The following is a 20,735-nucleotide window of genomic DNA, read 5'->3' as shown; positions in this document are numbered from 1 at the left end:
TAAGATACAGGGAGCAAAGAGTTATATGCAACTTATAGTGAAACCAGACTGCAGGTATAAAAGTTGGAGATGAAAGGGAAGCAATAATTGAGAATGGAGTGTGTCAGGGTTGTATCCTGTCCCCATTGTTATTCAGAATCTACATTGAACAAGCAGCAAAGGAAACAAAGGAGAAATTTGGGTAAGGAAAAACTCTGGGAGAATAAATAAAAGCTTTGAGGCTTGCCAGTGGCATTGTAATTCTGTCAGAGACAGCAAAGGAGTGGGAAGTCAGTTGAATGGAATGGATAGTGTCTTGAAGACAGGGTATAAAATATGCACCAATAAAATGAAAACAAGGATAATGGAATTAAGTCAGATTAAATCAAGCATCACTGCTGGGATTAGGTTAAATGAGACACTGAAAGTGCCAGATGGTAGTCATAGAAGAGAGGCTATAAAAATCAGACCAACTGTAGAAAGGAGAGCATTTCTTAAAAACATGAAATTACTAACACTGAATATAAATTTAAGTGTTTGGAAGTCTCTTGTTTTGTTTGGAGCGTAGCCTTGCAAGGAACCACAACGTGAACAATAAGCAATTCAGACTAGAAGAGAATAGACACTTCTCAAATGGGTGCTACAGAAGAATGTTAAAAGTTACATGGATAGACCATGTAACTAATGAGTGAGTACTGAATTGAAATGACACAGTTTGACTAAAAGAAAAGAGTGGTTGTTAGGACACTTTCTGAGAAGTCAAGGAATTATCAGTGTGATATTGGAGGGAAGAGAGAGAGAGAGAGAGAGAGAGAGAGAGAGAGAGAGAGTGGGGGGAGGGGGGGGGGCAGGAGAAGGATTTTAAAACTGTAGAGGAAGACCAAGGGATAATATGATAAGCAGATTCATATGGGTGAAGGTTGATGTACACAGGGTGGTTGAGTGTGGAGAACTGCATCAAAGCAGTCTTCGGACCGAAGACAACAACAGCATTTGTGTAATTTTTACCTGAGTTCTAATTTTGTGGATAATGGCACACATTATGTTAAATGTTAACACAGGTTTAGAGCTTACACTTACGACATTTTATTTTACAAGTGTGAGTTCAGCTAGAGCCATGATAATACAACATATTGGTTTACAGCCGTGTATGTTGATCAGTGAGAAATTTTTTACATAGTAAGAAGCAGACCACAGTTTGGCTGTGAAGTCTCTCGTGAGAAAAGCCCAGGATAGAAAGTTCTTGGTTAACTTTCTTTCAGATTGGGATAAAAATCCAAGCTTTTTTTGACTGCCTCCATCGTCGTCATCAGAAGAAATTCAGACTTAGTCCCTGATGGCGATTATAGTGGCAGTCACTGAAAGCTTGAAATTTTATCTGGATTTGACACAGCAAGTTAACTGAGAGCGTTTTATCCAAGACCAAAGTTGAAAAATGCAGTTTCTATTGTATTTTTAATTGCTCAGTTCATAATCTAAATGTACAATTTAATTTTTTGACTTGTTGACAGTCGTCTTACCTTAAATATTACAAGCTTTTGTGTTTAATGAAGACAATATCATTCATATTCCATGAATATTATGTATTAAACACTTAATATACTGTGCCGTGAAATAAATTATATCATCTCAACATCTGAAATTAACCTAAGAGTTTTAAATAATTCACTTGTTGTATTTTACAGATAAAACGAGTGGTTGGTTTCACAAATGTAAAGCAGCAGCTGAATCGCTGGAATGCAGTTGTTGACAGAAACAGAGTTGCAGAGAATTTAATATACCCACTTATTCCAAAAGGTTCCATAACCTTAGACACAACAAAAGACTTTGTTAAAAGATTTGAGGTGAGTTGTATTACTGTACACTCTTGTTGTGTTTGTTGTATACGTACCCAAGGAGATAATGTATAAGAGATTTATTAAAATTTCAAGTAGATAATAGATATTGAGAATTCCTTGAAGTGTTTATTAATGATTCCGTCAACAGATGTAGTATTTATATTAGGTGACTAGTTTCAAACCTACCTCAAACTGGGTTTGATTTTGAGTTGGTCAGAGGCGTGTGTGGATTTCGGCATTCATTCTGCAAACATTTATAAAGGAAGTGTTACCACTTTAATGTTTAATATTAAGATCAGGTACTGTTGGAGCAGCCTCAGTGGGTCAGGCTTGAAATGAACCTGTAAGCTTGACAGAATCATTAATAAACACCTCAAGCAATTTAATAAAGTTGCTGGTTCTCTGTCAACAAAATGTTGAAACTGAAGATAATGAGAAGATGCATAAAGAGTGAGACAGAAATAGAAATTCTGATGAACACACATATTTTTAAGTTATTTGCTTTGAGTGTGTTGCCCACTAGGATACCATTGCCATCTGTTTGTGAAAATTACTATAACAGCTTTTGATTTTTTTTAAAAAATGTTGTGTCTCAAAATGTGTTTTTGTAGATTTATAATCTCATGACAACTGGTAAGTATCCAATATTTACTTAACACATTTAAAAATGAGAAAGACAGGTGGGAGTGATGAGGGTATTTTGACCAACTTTTATAATAGAAACATCTTCTGTAATTTCGAAGAAAAGAAAGTTAAAAAAATATTGACCAACTGCCTTTAAACCATGGTCCAAGGCATATTTCTCAGCCTAACATTTCATCTCTGAATAATGGAGGCATCATCGGAGACGTTGTCAGACCACCACTTATGATAATGACATCAGGTCAACATGTTTTATGTACATCCACATCTACATTTATACTCCGCAAGCCATCCAACAGTGTGTGGCAGAGGGCACTTTACATGCCACTGTCATGACCTCCCTTTTCTGTTCCAGTCACGTATAGTTCGCGGGAAGAACGACTGTCTGAAAGCCTCCGTGCGCGCTTGAATCTCTCTAATTTTGCATTCGTTATCTCCTTGGGAGGTATAAGTAGGGGGAAGCAATATATTCGAGACCTCATCCAGAAACGCACCCTCTCTAAACCTGGTGAGCAAGCTACACCGCGATGCAGAGCGCCTCTCTTGCAGAGTCTGCCACTTGAGTTTGCTAAACATCTCCGTAACGCTATCACGGTTACCAATTAAGCCTGTGACGAAACGCGCCGCTCTTCTTTGGATCTTCTCTATCTCCTGCTTCAACCCGATCTGGTACGGATCCCACACTGATGAGAATACTCAAGTATAAGTCGAACGAGTGTTTTGTAAGCCGCCTCCTTTGTTGATGGACTACATTTTTAGGAGTCTCCCAATGAATCTCAACCTGGTACCCGCCTTACCAACAATTAATTTTATATGATCATTCGACTTCAAATTGTTCCGCACACTTACTCCCAGATATTTTACAGAAGTAACTGCTACCAGTGTTTGTTCCACTATCATATAACCATACAATAAAGGATCCTTCTTTCCATGTATTCACAATACATTACATTTGTCTATGTTAAGGGTCAGTTGCCACTCCCTGCACCAAGTGCCTATCCGCTGCAGATCTTCCTGCATTTTGCTACATTTTTCTAATGCTGCAACTTCTCTGTATACTACAGCATCATCCGCAAAAAGCCGCATGGAACTTCCGACACTATCTACTAGGTCATTTATATATATTATGAAAAGCAATGGTCCCATAACACTCCCCTGTGGCACGCCAGAGGTTACTTTAAGGTCTGTAGACATCTCTCCATTGATAACAACATGCTGTGTTCTGTTTGCTAAAAACTCTTCAATCCAGCCACACAGCTGGTCTGATATTCCGTAGGCTCTTACTTTGTTTATCAGGTGACAGTGCGGAACTGTATCGAACGCCTTCCAGAAGTCAAGGAAAATAGCATCTACCTGGGAGCCTGTATCTAATATTTTCTGGGTCTCATGAACAAATAATTGCTTGTAATGGGGTGGAGTTGAGCTGTTTACTTTATTGAGCACTAACTTGCTTAATTGCAGTCATTCTTCTCTCCTATTAAGATTGTTTTATGCGTGAACTGCTAGAGCCTCCTCTATAGGTTAACTGGGAGCTCTGCTCCCATACCTCCCCTCCCTCTTCCCTAGAGCAGTGCTCTGGGATGCATTGTTTCCCCACCCTCATTGGGTCAACGTCACCGACATCCACTAGTGGCATCCTTGGAAGCTTCGTGCCCAAAAAAGACTAAGCTATATACTGCACACGCAAATGTCCAGTCTATGCCACGTCACCTTGACAAGTTCCGTCTTGTATTTCAAAAAATAGAAATCCAGGTAAGTCATCTATTGAAGACCTGTCTCAGTCCAAGTATTCCCACAAATTCAGTAAATCTAGATGGTTACATCTTTCGAAGACATGGCGGATGTAACTGATGAGGGGGTGGAGTAGGGGCCTTCATACGACCTGATTTATCACCTACTGTGCTACACACATCCAACAGTAATGAAGATAAACAATTGGAACATATGTTCAGAGAGATCAAATGAAGTGCCTGTTTGTGTCCTATACAAAGCCTCCTGAGTTAAGCAGGTTTGTCTTCCTTGAAAATGCTCTTTGAAATCTCGAATTGACATTTGAGCATATAATTATAGCTGACTAATAAAATTTTCTATACAATAGTCCATCCAGAGCAGAATTTAAGCAGATGCTCTCTTCTTAAATGCGTCACCACTTCAGCTTGTTCCTACCCATCATACAAACAGTAGCCACACTCCTTTGGGTATATTTGCAATGAAATCCCCAAACAGAGTAAGTCATACTCCTCAAATATCAGCACCTAGCTTGTCCACCCATGACTTAATTTTTGTGATGTCCCCCACTAGAATGTCTCAGAGGGAAAACACAGTTGACTAAGTATAAAGACTTCAAGCACATTAACTTTTCTGAATTTGCAACTGAGGTGCAAAAAATAGCTTGGAAGATGCCTTCTGTTACTTTCTCAGACATAAACCAAAAACTTCATGGGTTTACCAACAAACTTACTCAACAGTGTGATGAGTATCCCCCCCTTCAAGACTGGAAAAGTAAGAAGGAAACATCCACCTTGGTAATTGAAGAACTAAAACATCTCATGATTCTCATAGACACTGCATACCAAGCATACAAATAGCACCTCACTCCTGAAAAATCATATTACTTACAAGCACAACTGCAACAGAGTCAATCAACGTTTGTGAAATGCAAAAATGAGGCATGCCCATACATCAACTGACAATAGAAATAGACCAACTGCCCTATGCAAAAACCTGTGTGGTTTTGGTATAGGCAAAGTCCTAGCCAATGAACTGAGCCAGTACTTCACATTATCTATGACAAAACTAAACCACAAACAAAACAGAGAGCCATTGATTATTTCATGGGGGTGAATGACTTTAGCCCCAAAAAATTCTACCTAAAGACTGTTATCTGCAACACTGTCAAGAAAAAAAAAAAAAAAGAAAAGAAAAGAAAAGAAAGAAAAAACAACGCATTTAAAGTCAGAATGTACTGGACATGATGGCAGTACAGTACAAAAGATGAAGCTTATTATTGACACACTACAGCCCACTGTAACAGATATCTTCAACCAATCCTTCACTACAGCTGTTTTCCCTGAGGCCTGGAAACAGGGACTAGTTAAGCATTTACCTAATAAGGGTGCTGCCACAGCCTCTGATTAACGACGTATTTGCATTCTTCCTGCACTGTCCAAGGCCTTAGAATATATAATCCACAACTGGCAAACAAAATACCTAACTACTAACAACCTACTAGACAAATACCGTTTAGGTTTCCATAAACATCGCAGTACATCATCTTTCTTAATAAAAGTAACAGATGACCTGAAGCTAGGATGCACAAGAGGCAACTATCATCTGCTTCTTAGACTTCAGCAAAGTCTTTGACACCATTGACTATGACTTGCCAGACATAGCAGCATAAATTTCTCACCAAGTGCAGTGCAATGGTTTCACTCATATCTGATGTCTCACCAGCAATGTGTCATGTCTGGCACCATAAAGTCACAATGGAGGCAGGTATTATGCAGCATCCCCTAGGGTTTAGTGTTAGGTCCTACACTCATTTCATTATACATAAATCATGTGTCACCAGTCTTGTCCTATTGCAGATACCACATGTACACTGATGACCTAAAATTGTATCTAAGTGCAAAATCTATAAACATGCAGACAGCTGTAAGGAAGCTCAACACTGACCTGTGTGCACTATCAAAATGGGTACAGGGTATAGGGTTAAAGCTCTACCTATCCAAAACCCAATTGATACAGGTTGCTCATTCTAGGCCCATTAGCTCAAAATATTGGGACAGATATCAATTTCTGTCCTTCAGCAAAGAGCCTAGGAGTAGTAATAGATGAAAGTCTAAACTGGACTGGGACATAGTCACAATATGCAAGAAGGCATCAGCATCCCTCCACACCCTACAGAAATATAAAAAGCTCTTCTGTCTTGACCTGAAAAAGAAACTTGTGCAAACATTTATTCTTCCAATTATTGATCGCAGCAATGTTATCCTGTAACGCCTTTCTCAGGAAAGCTCAGAGCGCATAGAACTGGTTCTGAGTGCCTGTGTTCATTATACCTGTTGAGCACATTTCATCATCATATGCATAGCTCTCTTGGTTGTGTGCAAACAAGCACAGAGATTTCCATACCCTCTGTCTTCTCTACTGAACACTGTCCTTCATCTCTCTCCTTGACCTTAACTCTCTTGTCTGAACAAAACAGCAGAACACACCCATTCCCATCAGAGAAAAATTCTCTCTGTCCCACTCCATCATTCAGCCACATTTTCAAAGTCTCATACTCCCTCTTTCCAATCTGATCTCCTTGTTTTACAGTATTCTTAGCTAATGTAGTCTTCTTAAATTTTCTTGCAACAGAAATTGCTATATCAAAAAACATGTATTTTGTATACCCATATTTTTTTTCTTTTATCTGCCGCTACTAATATTACTAGAACAATTATTGTTATTGTTACTATTACTATTAGTGGCTGCATCTGTAGTAGTACAAGTAATGCTATTATTAATGCTTTGTTACTTCATAGTCAGTATAATTTACTCACACCACCACTGCAGACACTCAAAACATTTTAGTACTAGTTTTCATATTAAAATTGCTTAGGTAACTATGATGTATGTGTGAAACCCTGGTCGAGGGCCTGATGACCCCAGATCAGTTTAAATAAATAAATACACATTCTAATACAGTAATAATTAGATGCTGATAAAAATGTAGTATTGGATAAATGAATTTAATGTATTCCTGACTCCAGAGCACAACCTGCTGTAGTAACCTGTACATTGCTGCACAATCACTGCCACTACTGCGACATGTGTCACACAGTTTGAGCCGATAGCCAGGGACTTTTGGTTTTCAAATGCTGTATGTATTGCCAAGTACCAACTCCGGACAGTAGTCTATACTTGTGATCAAACTGCGTGTGTCCTGTATTAGTCACTATGTGGTATTGTGCTACTTATGTTTACACTGCCACACCATGACCTAATAAATTGTGGATTTCTTGTAATCATGTCTTTTATCATATTCCGAGTCACAACATCATCTGCTGATTTATCCATGTTTCCCAGACGACAAGTGTTGTTGCATTCCTTAAACAGTTTGACTTGCCAAGGTTGTTTAAGTTTGATAGTGATTTCCAGGTCTTTATAGCTTCCAGTGATGTCTCTCTAGCACTGAGAGATGAAACTTCAGGCAGAGAAATTTGCATTGGACTATGGCCTTAAGCCCATAAAAGAAAAATCATCAAGGACGCAAACATCCACCATAAGAGTCTGCACCGTATTTCAGTCAAAGTTGTTGAACTTTCTGTTTAATATTTCATATGGTGATGGAAAATAACATATCAAGATTTCTCAGTTATGCCAAAAGCAAGTAATGCCTGGGTTTCTTTCGTCCGTGCCCCATGCCCTTTCCTGGGATCTGTTATCAGTGGACATGAAATATGAAGTAGTGGACTGACCCATACTTTGTACTTACCACTTGCTCCTCTCTGATGTCCAGCACAGTATAAAATGTGGGGCAGTTAAATATCTGCATAAAGGGAGGTTGTTATCGGAGTGCGGCTTACCTTGAACCTTCAAGAGCAGCCGGTGCTCGTTTTGTCTTTTTGTCTGCTTTAGTTTGCATTACAGCCTTGTTTGTAGAGGATGCTGTTTTGTAGTAGTCCCAAAAGCATGGTTAACCAAACAATTGAGTGGCACATTAACCCCAGATTCCCTGTGAAATTAAAAAACTCAGCAACAGAATGTTTTCATATGTTAAAAGAAGTGCTTAGTGATAATGTTATATCACATGTGTGAGTTTTTGAATGGCACAAATAGTTTTCAGGAGGCCAGGATTAAGTTAAAGATGATGAACATCGCATTTGATCTGTGAACTCAAAAACTGAAGCATACAGTCAGAAAATTAGATTAATGAAATTGTCTGGAACGACTGGCGTGTGAGCATTCGGGTGACCACAGACATTTTGACCATGAACAAAGAGACAGAAAGACAAGTTTCACATAATGATTGAAACATGACCAGGGTTTATGCAAAACTCTCTCAGGAACAAAAGGACCAACAGAAGATATCTTGTTGTGATGAAATGGAATGACTCAATGAGGAAATGGTCTTGCTCACACGTCATCACATGTGGTAAAACATGGATACTCAACTACAGCCCAAAAACAGAGCATTAGTCGATGCACTGGAAGACTCCCACATCACCAAGAATGAAAAAGGCAATGTTGACCTTTTTCTTCTGCTAGTGTTGTTATCATGACCGAACTGGCACTTGAGGGTCAAACCATTGATCAGAAATACTACAAAGAAGCTGAGGGAAACTCCATAGTCACCAGATCTGGCTCTTTGTGATATTTATCTCTTCCCAAAAGTGATAAGTCCATTGAAGGGAACACAATTTCAGTCTGTTGAAGAAGTGAAAGCAAAAACAGCAGAGTTATTGAAGAAGATGACAGTGCATGACCTCAGCCTTGTTTTCAACAATGGAAGACATCTATGCAGATGCTTATAGGTAGGGCAGGGCCATATGTTGAAGAGGATAAAAGTTAGTTGTAACTTTGTTTGTAATAAATCACATTTCTGACAGTAATTTTGTTATTTACTAACCACACCTCTTATTTCCATCAAAAGTTGAAAACACACACACACACACACACACTTGCCCTCACAATTATAAGGTGTGGTTACATCAATAATCTTGAAGGGAAGTGGCAAGGTGAAGCTTTCAGTCAGTCAGCCTGTCAGTCAGGTATGCTCCCTATGTTCAGTTTGTGGCACTTTGCGTGCTAAAGGAATTCCCCAGATTTCATCCCCAGCCCAGCTTTCAGTTTTAACTTACCATCTAAGTCCACAGTCCAGTCCAATTATTTTGATATAATTGTTCTAAATGCCCATATACTCATTGATACATATTATCAAAAAACTAATCTTTATTAAATCCAGATGAATATGTCTGTATACACTTATCTCAGTTCTTTTGATGTTCTATGATCTCATCATGTATTTATCAGTTCAGTTACTGAATGGAATCTTTCAGTTTAAAATAACTTTGCCATTAATTTTACTGTAATATATGAGATCCTTTGGGCAGAATGACAGCTGAAATCCTGTCTTTTGATCCAGTTTTAGATTTTCCTAAATCGCTTGAGGAAAATACCAGAATGGTGTCTCTGAAAAGTTCGTGACCAGTACCCTTATCTCTCTTTCCTCAGCCTGAGTTTGTCTACTTCTTTAATGACCTCACCAGCATGAAATCAAACCATAATCTTCCTTCCTCTTTGACAATATAAATGTAACTGGGTAGATAAAAAAAATATACTCACCATGCAGTGGCAAGAGAACACACATATAAAAAAAAGGTTCCACATATGCAACCTCACCAGCATGAAATCAAACCATAATCTTCCTTCCTCTTTGACAATATAAATGTAACTGGGTAGATAAAAAATATACTCACCATGCAGTGGCAAGAGAACACACACATAAAAAAAAGGTTCCACATATGCAACCTTTCGGAGCCAGTGGCTCGTTGTCCTGGCAGAAGGGTAGAAGGGGGTGGAAGAGGGGTGAAGGAAAAGGACTGAAGAGGTTTTAGGAAAAGAGGTAGAGTTCCAAGAAGTCATCCAGAACCACGAGGCAGGGAGACATACAGGACGATATAAGAAGGAAAGACTGATTGTTGGGGACTGTGCCAGATAGAATTGGAAACCCCAGAGCTTAAAGATGGAAGACAGGGTAAGATGCAAAACAGAGATTAACGCTAAAATGTTGTGCATGAATTAAGAGTAATTAAGAGTGATGGGTACATTGTATGTGTAACTGAAATTGGAGGTGGACGGCGAAAAATAGGCAGCTCAGAAAGTGAAAGATGTAGAAAACTAAAACAGAATGAAAAAAGGAGTAGTTACTGTGAAGAAATGCTGATACTGAAGAAATAAATGTAAATTAAGGCCAGGTGGATGGTGAGAACCAAGGACATGTAGCACTTGCAGAGTTATAAGAAACTGGTGTCTGGGAGGGAGAGTCCAAATGACATGTGCAGTGAAACAGGCACCAAGGTCCCGACTGTCATGTTGTAGAGCATGCTCTGCAACAGGATATTGTTTGTTGCTTGTATACATCCTCTGCGTATGCCCATTCATCCTAACTTAAAACTTGGTGGTAGTCATGCCAATGAAAAAGGCTGAACAGTGTGTACAGAACAGTTAGTACATGACTTGGGTCATTGTCAGGTGGCTCTCCCTTTGGTAGTGTATGTTTTGCCATTTACAGGGCTGTTACAGCTTTTGGTAGGAGGGTGCATAGGGCAAGTCTTGAGGGGGACAGTCACAAGGGTAAGAGCCATAGGGTAGGGAGATGGGTGCAGAAGGAGGGTAGGGCCTCATAAGGATACTGCAGAGACTGGGAAGGTGGGGAAAAGCTTTTTTATGTGTGGTGGGCAAAATTTCAGACAGAACGGATCTCATTTCAGGGCTTGTTGACAAGTGATAAACTCCGAGGAGCGATCAGCACTACCAGGATTTAATGTGTTGGCCAAGGATATCTGTTTCTGAACTTTGTTGGTGTGGTAATTACATCCAGGGAAGGCTGAGGTGAGACTGGTGGTGTGTTGCTGTAAAGAGTCTGCATACAAGTAGATATGTTTGCTTCGAATGCAAAGGCTGTAAGGGATGGTACATTTGACATGGAAAGGATGGCAACTGTCAAAATGTAAGTACTGTTGTTTGTTAATCAGTTTTATGCGGACAGAATGTGTAACTGGTCTTCAGTGAGGATGAGATCAACATCAAGGAAAGTGGCATGGGATTCATAATAGGACCATGTGAAATTTAATTGGGAGAAGATATAGAGAGATTCCAGCCTCACCATGAGTGAATATGGCAAAGATATCATCAATGTATCTAAACCAAACCAGGGGCTGAAGGCTTATGAAACCGAGAAAAGCCCCCTCCAAGTGACCCATGAAAAGGTTTGCATAGGAAGGAAACATCCTAGTTCCCAGGGCTGTATCCCTGATCTAGGAAATGGTTGGTGTCTTTAATGTAGGAGGGAAGTCTTTGTTCTCCTGCTTGCCACTTGTTGACTAGATTTTTTATGTATCCAATTACATTATATTGTCAAAAATTGATTCATCTTCCTTCCTTTTGTAATATATGAGGTCTGATATAGAGTAAAGTGATTTCTGCATTGCACTGTGCCTTTACCATGTGAAAAGTTTTATCTAACTCTGTGACAGTGAAATGAAGTGTTTATTGGAGATGTGTATTTGCAGTCCAGTAAAGACAAAACTTGCCTCAAAGGAAAGATCATTCAGAAAGTTTTTGAACATTGGCAGGAAAAATATCAGATGTGTGTGGAGGTGACCACCACTAATGTATTATATTTGATGATTTGGCAAATTTTCTGCATCAGTTTCATTTCTTTTCAGTGAGAGCTTGTGCAAACCAATTTCCAGCGGAGTGCAAGAGAATGTTTGTACGAAATTGCTTATCAATTGGCATAAGTTGATAGTTTAAGTGGAAATTTGTGACAGCATAAGGACATAGTTCAAATTTGAAATACGTGCTGCTACACTATTGCAAATAGTTTGGTAGCGATGTAAGCAGTTTCACATATTGTTTTTTCAGACTCCTACACACGGAGTAGAATGAAACATTCCAAATTCAAAACTAATACAACACTTAAGTACTACCAAATATTTCTTGAGCATGATAGTTGCTATCATAGCAACAGTAATGAGAAAAAAATGTTGATAATACACAGTTCCTCATTGACGTGACACTTTTATACCCTCTTTGAATATGTTTTACTATTGAGTGTACTTCTTTATGCCTGCAAAAAAAAAACTTAATTTGAGCTTCCTACCCGCTTGTTTACCAAAAATCCACTGAAAATGTTTGTTAAAAGAATTTTTCCTGCACTGAAGGATGATATCTTGGTAAGCGAATGTTAAGAAAACTACCACATATTTTATTTTAGAAGCATTTCTTAAGTCACACCCGGTTTGATTCTGTAAACCATCCTCAGGTGACAAAGTGGCAGAAATTTGACAGTTTCAGTATTTAAAGTGCTTCATCTCACCAAAAAACATTAAAATAAGCATACTAGAAAATGACAAGTACAGTGTTTCACTTTGTTGACTGTGCTTGGTGTACTCACAGCCAGCAATGCGTGTTGAGTACAGACCAACAGGCAGTGCTATAGGGGACTGGCCTGGCAGAGCCGCTCAAAAAGCCTTTTCTTTTCAGTAACTCTAAGTAAGTACTACTGTCCCTCAATAAGTGGAAAATCCGGGATGAAATACCAATATAAGGAGGACAGATTGGTGCTCACTACACAGAGGAGATGTTGGGTGGTAGGGAGACACTTTTAAAGAGGACTGTCCGATATTTCAGACTAAGTCTTTCATCAGACATAAACAAAACACAACATGATTTCCCTAAATCACTTCTGATAAATGCCGGGATGGTTCGTGTGAAAGGGAACAGCCGACTGCCTTCCCCATCCTTCCCTAATCCAATGGGACTGATGATCTCGCTGTTTCTTCCCCTCCCCTGAATCAACCAACCAACCAATTGCAAAACACATGCATTTGAACGTGGCCACCGTCATCTCCGGGCACTAGGCCCGACTGTGGCTGCATTTGAGGTGAGCAGTGATCTCGGCTAGGCAGCAGTCGAGATCACTTCCGAGCCACTGTGTATTAAAAGAAATGTATAGGCAGTATGCCTAGTAACTTTAACACACTTAAATATTTTCTAGAGAGTATAAGACACCGAATTTACCTTATAACTCTGAAGTGGATTGTAGGGTAAAACCTAAATCATGCCGTTTAAGTTTTTATTGTTCTTATTTTACCTTAAACTTACTATGTGATTGGTAGGTAATAAAATATTTTACCATTTCAAGGATAAAGCTGTTCTTTGAAATTTTATGGTGTTATTTTCCCACAGTGCAAAACAACTTTGTGTTGATGATTGCCATTCCAACTTGCTAATAATAACCACTTGCACTTACTTTGTGGTAATACAAAACAGACCACCCATCTTTGAAATTTTACACATTTGGTTTGTGATTATGGATACACATATATTTCATGCCAATAAGATATCATGTTTGTCATTGATTACTGTCTTTCAATTTCGTTTTTACAGTCCCAGTCTGAATTGGAGGCCAAAGTAGCAGAAATCCTGAGTAGGAGTAAGGTTGTAAATGGAGGTAAAGAGGTGAGTTCTTTGCCATTGTCTCTTTTATGTAACAAAAGTTAAGAATTTTGTGTACATGGTAACATAAATTTTGCTTGATTTCTGTGAAGAATGTCCCAAGAATTTTATGGATGCTCTTCGACATTGTGGATAGTGTGCATATTGCAGGTCTAGTAATATGTGAACTGTAATGTAAAGGAACTAAAAACTAAAACTAAACTCCTCCTGAGCAGGCCATGAAGGTCCAACAGTACTGACTGGCTGCTGTGTCATCCTCAGCTCATAAGCTTCACTGGATGCGGAGGGGCATGTGGTTAGCACACCGCTCTCCCAACCATATGTCAGTTTCCGAAATCGGAGCTGCTACTTCTCAATCAAGTAGCTCCTCAGTTTGTTTCACAAGGGCTGAGTGCTCCCCACTTGCCAGCAACGCTTGGCAGACCGGATGGTCACCCATCCAAATGCTGGTCCAGCCCAGCAGTGCTTAACTTCGGTGATCTGATGGGAACCAGCAATAACCACTGCGGCAAGACCATTGGCAATTTAAAGGAACAGCTCTTATAAAAGTTGTTCCATCTTAATAGGACTTTCATTAAAAAGGAAATATGACTACAGGATTCCTCCAAACATTGTGTCATTTGAATAATATTAGTAACGTAACTATGTAGTATGTGCAAGATATCTCTGTTATTGCAAAACTGTGAGAAAATGTGTTATATAGGTTTATATATCTTATTAAAATAAGAATAGTGTTTTAAAAAGGATAGAGTGCTACACACCACATAGGTGAGGTGTTGAGTCGCAGACAGGCACAATGAAAAAGATTGCTAAAATATTTACTTGTAAGCTTTCAGAGTCCTTCTTCTGGAGCAGAACATGCACACATTCACATTCACACTCACTCCAACTAAGCTAGTAATTGGTAACTTTTAACTGCCACAGTACATCATGGTGCTACTGGAAAACCGATAAAAATGGAGAAGAACTGGGCAATTGGATTGAACAGATAGGACCGGTGTTAATTTATGACCCAAAGATGCCACCATTCTTCAACAGTGCTAGATGGGCTCGTGGATATAACTAACCTAACGTTTATGTCAGCGAACACCTTGTCCAGGAAGTAAAGAAGAAAGTTGCTGAGCCAGTTCACATGAAGAAGAACATGGCTGAGCCAGTCCCACACACGCAACATCAACTTATTATCTGTTCTGTTGCAGCAGTTATGAAACCAGAGATTGTCCATTTCAAAAGACTATTTAACTTCAAGAAAGCCCAATGGGAGAATTTCATACAAGAACATGATATGGAAGTCCTAAAACCAGACCCATCTCCAGTATATTCTGAATGTGCTAGATCAATTCAAGTTAGTTCATGTAAATATATCCTAGGACATGAAGATTGCAAGGCTCTCTTGGAGAGATATGAACAATTATTTGACAATGATCAATTGTCTGAGGAAACAATCCAAACAGGCAAAGATCTCCTGCATACTGTAACAGCTTCCAGAAGTAAAAAATGGTGTGACCCAGCAGCGAATCTATACTTGAAACAGAGCAGCTGAAAACGTGAAAATTATTGAAGAACCTTAACAATGACCCAGCCACTGCTCCCGATCTCTCAAAGATAACTCCAGACCAAATTGTCCCTCGAATCCTTCTGAATGGTAAGGCAAAAGGAAGATCTAAAAACTCCAAACCCCGAGGTGCACAGTTGAGTAAGACTACCTTGGCACTCCTTTCATCTTAAAAGTCTATGAATAACAATAAAAAAGTGTTTGGGCCTGCTACAAAACAGTGGATATTAAATCTTATAACACCTGTATTTCAGAAATGCAAATTCCTGAGATTTGGTGCAAAAGCAAAGTAGTAGCACATCTAAAGCCTGGGAAAGAACCAACAGAACCAAAAAACTTTCATCCAATTTCATTTCCTGTGCTATTTGTGTGAGGTACTGGAAAGACTGAATATAAATCAAATATCAGAGTATGTCAACAATAACGTTGTAAAAGCCCAGGAAGGTCTTATTGTTGACAGATCCTAAATTGGGTCAGCTTATTGAGGATGTTTATGAAAGAGGTCAAGTCATTGGTGTGGCTTCTATGGACCTCACAGCAGCTTATGATCAACCACAAAAAGGTGGTTAGGAAAGTATATTCAGTCACAAAGGAGTATTGCTTAACACAGTTCATGTAATGTTTGCTGTAAAGTAAGAAAACTTGATGCAGGATTCAGAAAAATGGCCTCCCTCAGGCAAGTGTGTTTGTTGTCCCTACTGTTACACAAACGGCCACCCAATTAGCCCTGGAACTAGAGCATTTATTTATGCTGATGGTACAGAAATTGCTGTCCAAGGCAAAACCTTTAAGGAGGTGGAGATTGTTCCGGCGTAACCACAAGGGTCGGCATGAAGACGAAGAACGCAAGAGCAGAGAAGCCCGTAAGATGACATCAGCCATGACAGGAGTAGCGTCTACAAGAAGAAAATATAAGTGCTGCTCCTGCCAGCCTCGGCCACACAGACCGGCACCGGGAAATCACTAACATAGCAGTTATTAGTGATCCATATCCATTGCTTGTATGGACTTAGTATATAGAGAAAGAAATAGACTGTTTGCCTGTTACCCATTGCTTGCAACACGTTCATGTAATACAAAGTTTGGTATTGTCTATCTTTCTTCTTGTAATAAAAACTATTAACGTGATTTGCTTGAATTGTTGTACAGCATTCTGAGAACACAGCATCCTTTAGGCACCCTATACGAGACGAGTGGGCAGGACCCCCACAGAGATAAAGCTGACAAGATCTCAAAGAGCTGGGCAAGTATTCTGATACTAACCATCTGAAGCCAAATCTTGAAAACACAAGTTTATGCACTCTGTCTATGAAATATGGGAAGCTAAAAGAAAACTGAATGTCACTTGGAGAGGAGAACTGCTATTCCACGGTGACACTCCCAGATACCTTGGAGTAAAGATGAATTGCACCCTTACATTTAAAGCCCACTGTGAAGATGAAAAAATCTCAAACTATCTGCTTGGAACAGTGCCATCTGTAAACTTACAGAAGCAATTTGTGGTGCTCAACCAAAAGTGTTTTGAATATCTACCATGGCAATATGTTTTTTTTTCTTTTTTCCCCAAAAGAATATTCTGCACAATTTTGGCAAAATTCTGAACATGCCAAATATATTGATACAGCTTTAAACAATACTGGACACATTGTGACAGATCTCAATGACCAAATCATGTCAGTAAACTTTACCAAGTTATGGGTATGGCACTACCAAGTATTTGCAGGAAAGCAGCTCGAGAAATGGAGAAGAAACAGAAAACTGATCCCAGACATCCCGTATTTGGAGATGAGCCCCAACAGCCAAGACTCAGATCAAGAAAGAACTCCGTGCAAGCAACTACAGCAATTCTGTCTCTCTCATAACTTGCTGAGAGAAACTTTGGCAAGATTCTTTGCCTGAGGCACACCGAGTGAATGTCAGAGGAACCTGCTGAAGGCTCACACCTGCCTCGTGAGACACGGAAGATGCCGAACAGGCTGAGAACTGGGGTGTCATGGTGTAAATTCAACCTCAGTAAATGGATCTTTAGCTACTGTGATGAAATTTGCCAGTGTAGTGTAGCACACTGCAGAACGAACAATAACTGCTAGTCTTCAGGAACCTGCCAGGTACCTTTAATAGTGGTCATCTTACTGCAGCTAACCAAACAGCCATCAAAACCACTGAATACTGGTTCTCCACAGAATATGTAGAGAATCACCTTACTGTCTGTCTGTTCGTTTGTTTTATTTCACTTTCTTGTCAGTATTTTATAAACTCTTTTTTTTCCATATTAGTCCTTGTATGTTTGTTGTTGTTATGAGGGACATCCAAGAACTAATGCAATAAGTTTTTTTCTGATAACAGATTGGTTTTATTCAGACATCCAGTACACCATATTATTCCCCACTCTTTTAGCTACAAAACCCTGTTTTTGAACATAATCTCCATTCGACGCAATGACCTTACGTCAGATTACGTGGAGGTCCTGTATGGCTGCATGGTATGACTCTAATGGTCAACATTGAAGCCAACAGTTTCCTGCATCAGTAACCTCCACATCATCCATTTACTGCTTACCATGGAGTGCATCCTTCATTGGGCCAAACAGATGGAAATAGGAAGGTGCATAGATGGTGAGGAACCTAGTGGACACACACATTTGAGTACCCCAGGCTGGTGGATGAGTGTGTCAGCATTTATTTACCAACAGAGATGCCAAATTGTGCAGCAAGGTGTTTGATAGTGATCCATCGTTCACTTCAAATTAGAGTGTCCACATGTTCCAACATTGTAGGAGTTACAGCTGTGTGCAGCTGGCCAGCATGCGGGAGATTGGACAGGTTCACGCGATCTTGTTGTGATGATGACAGATGGCTTGCCTAATGTCTCACTGTGTTTTTGTTCAGTGGAAGGTCTCTGCAGACATTCTAGAAGTGCCTGTGAATATCTGAAATCATCTGGTTTTCTGCCAAATAATAATAATAATAATAATAATAATAAAAATAAATAAATAAATAAATTGAAAAAACTAAATGACAACACTCTACTCGGAAAGCACCTCCATTACAGATGCCAATTTGAAGGCTACATATTAGCGAAGCCACCTATTGGAACTTAATGAAACTATAGGAATATTTCACAATGTTCCACAACAAATTCTGCATTTTTTCAACCAAAATTGGCCAGGAAAAAATATGTTGCATTACTTATCAAACACCTGTTGTACTGTACTTTCTGTCTTTACTTCATTGAATTTTCTGTGAAATGGATAATTTTATGTAAGTAATCTTTTATGTTATTAATGCTCTACCAGTATTGTAATAAATTCATGTCCTGGACACGTAAAATAAATAAAATAAAGTCATTCCATCCTGGACTTCCCATTATTTAGATAACAAGACAGCTGAATAGTAACCAAATGAAAAAATATGTGTTTCAAAAATTATGTGTTAAATATGTTTATGAAGGTCAAATTTGTATGCGAAGCCAAACACTTCTCATATTGGCAGTCTTGCATTTTTCACTCTAGGAAGCATAAACAGTGTGCAGTGTTTGCTCTGTGGGTGGGAACAAATAGATAAACCTTGAAAATGCAGTAAATGATTGGAGGGGGAGGAGGGTGAAATGTTATATTATTAGATCTTTGGGCCAAATGTTTTGAACCCTCCAGTGTCAGAATTAAGTTTTGAAACAAACTAGGCTAAGTAACTGAAAATGTTCAGCTGCAGTTTTTGGAATTCAAGTGATGACAGATCTGACATGAATGCTTAAGTAATTAAAAAATAGATGTTGTTCCCAATTCATGTCTTGGGGTAGTACACCAGGCAACTTGGGGAATTTTTTGCAGGTGTTTCCTAACAATATTTTAGGTGATTGGTGGCCCTCTGCTTCACAAAAATATAATGGGAATAGCTAAAAATAAAAATACACAAAGCAGTAGTTCAGGGACATAGCACAGATGAATACTTCTATCCACAAATGGGGTTGGATTCTGGCATCATAAGAGACAAGTAATAATAGATACTAGTGCCAGATCCACTGTGTGCCAGTGTTTATTGAAAACTGACACATAAAGGACCGATACCTGCACACACTGTCAAATCACCACACGAGCCAGCAAACAGGCTTGATTAATTCAGGCATAATGTAAGCGAGACAAATTTGTTTCCTGTAGCACCTCAGACACAAGATGCAACACCTGCAAAGTGTTCTGAGGAGCAATGGGTACCCCAACAGCTGCATGAGAAGTGTCACAGAGTCAAACACCCAGCGAAGTAATGTATCAAGAAAAAAAAAAAAAAAGTCGGTATGGCCTTTCTGCCATACATTCCAAGAGTGGCAGACAGATTCAGCTGTGCATTGCTCAAACACAGCATAAAGACTATTTATGAATGGACAAAGGAGATCAAAGAGCATCTCAAATGAGTGATGGAGGAAAGGGACCCACTTGCAGTGCCTGGAATATACATCCTGAAACATTTGCGTTGGAATGACTGGACAATCAATCAACATCAGGATGACAGAATGTAGCGGCATTGCAGGTTAGCGCAATTGGAGAAATTGGCCATGGCAGAGCACATCCTGTGTGAGACTGACCACATTGTAAAATTCACAGACACGCAAGTTCTTGCTGTAGAGAAAAGCTATCACATGTACTTGTTGAGAGAAGCTATAGAACTACAGAAATATGAGAATAGCTTCAACAAGAAAGAAGAAAGCCTCAAGGTGAGTGGATCCTGGATTCCCATGCTGCAGTGAATGACTGCTGCAGGTAGCAATGGGGGAACCACACCAGAAATCACTACGGTAAAGCCTTTCAATATTGGTGCAGCAGATATATGTAATCTGCGGCTGCGAGCTCGAGTCCAGTCCATAACCAGCAATAGATGGTGAAGCTCTGATAATTCCAGCCACTCGTGCTGGCAGAAGTCAGAAAAATCATCGAACAAATGTCAGCTAAAGAGCCCAAGATAGAAGCCAACAGGCAGTTTATTAATGAGTGGCCACAAAAGCCGTAACAATTTTGTACATCTATAAAATATTGCGCTTACTGGGCATCATAAGGATGAACACTAACTAGAAGTGTACAAAAATGAAATAGTTCTGTTTATTTTGCTGGTTGATATTTTGAAATAGTTTAGTAATAATCAAGTAGTTCCATAGCTTTCCAGTCACAGTGACAATGTTAACCTAATGATAAAAATGTTTTTTGTTTATTTTTGTCAGAGTAAAATCTTGTCTCTTACAAAAGCTTTATAATTTCCTCAGGTTGAAAAGGATGATGAAGAGGAGGAAGGGGAAGAGTTTCCCCTTAGCCTGGAGGAGATAATGGAGAGGCGCAAAGAGATGGCAAAGCTGAGGGCCCAGCAGTCTTACAGAGAAGCCAAGGCTGCCAGGCAGAAGAAGATAAAAAGTAAGAGGTAATTCGATTTGCCATTCTTCTGTAACTTAGATACCATTTTAGTGTTGTTAAAAATCTTCAGACAAAGGGATGTATTTAAGAGATA

The 20,735-nt window shown here is 39.2% G+C and overlaps 1 protein-coding gene across 1 annotated transcript in view; it reads left to right on the top strand.

The window, feature by feature from the left end:
- LOC126335037 (U3 small nucleolar RNA-associated protein 14 homolog A-like) overlaps positions 1 to 20,735 on the top strand; it is a 68,319-nt gene that overhangs the window by 29,981 nt on the left and 17,603 nt on the right. Inside the window, exons 3-5 of the mRNA XM_049997905.1 lie at positions 1,665 to 1,823; positions 13,623 to 13,694; positions 20,497 to 20,648. Coding sequence (XP_049853862.1) covers positions 1,665 to 1,823; positions 13,623 to 13,694; positions 20,497 to 20,648 — 383 coding nt within the window. The remainder of the gene's footprint in view (positions 1 to 1,664; positions 1,824 to 13,622; positions 13,695 to 20,496; positions 20,649 to 20,735) is intronic.

This window comes from Schistocerca gregaria, chromosome 2 (genome assembly GCF_023897955.1).
Source record: "Schistocerca gregaria isolate iqSchGreg1 chromosome 2, iqSchGreg1.2, whole genome shotgun sequence".
In the NCBI taxonomy this organism is placed as follows: domain Eukaryota; kingdom Metazoa; phylum Arthropoda; class Insecta; order Orthoptera; family Acrididae; genus Schistocerca; species Schistocerca gregaria.
Note: the sequence above shows the minus strand (reverse complement) of the source record. Positions and strands in the feature narration are given on the sequence as shown.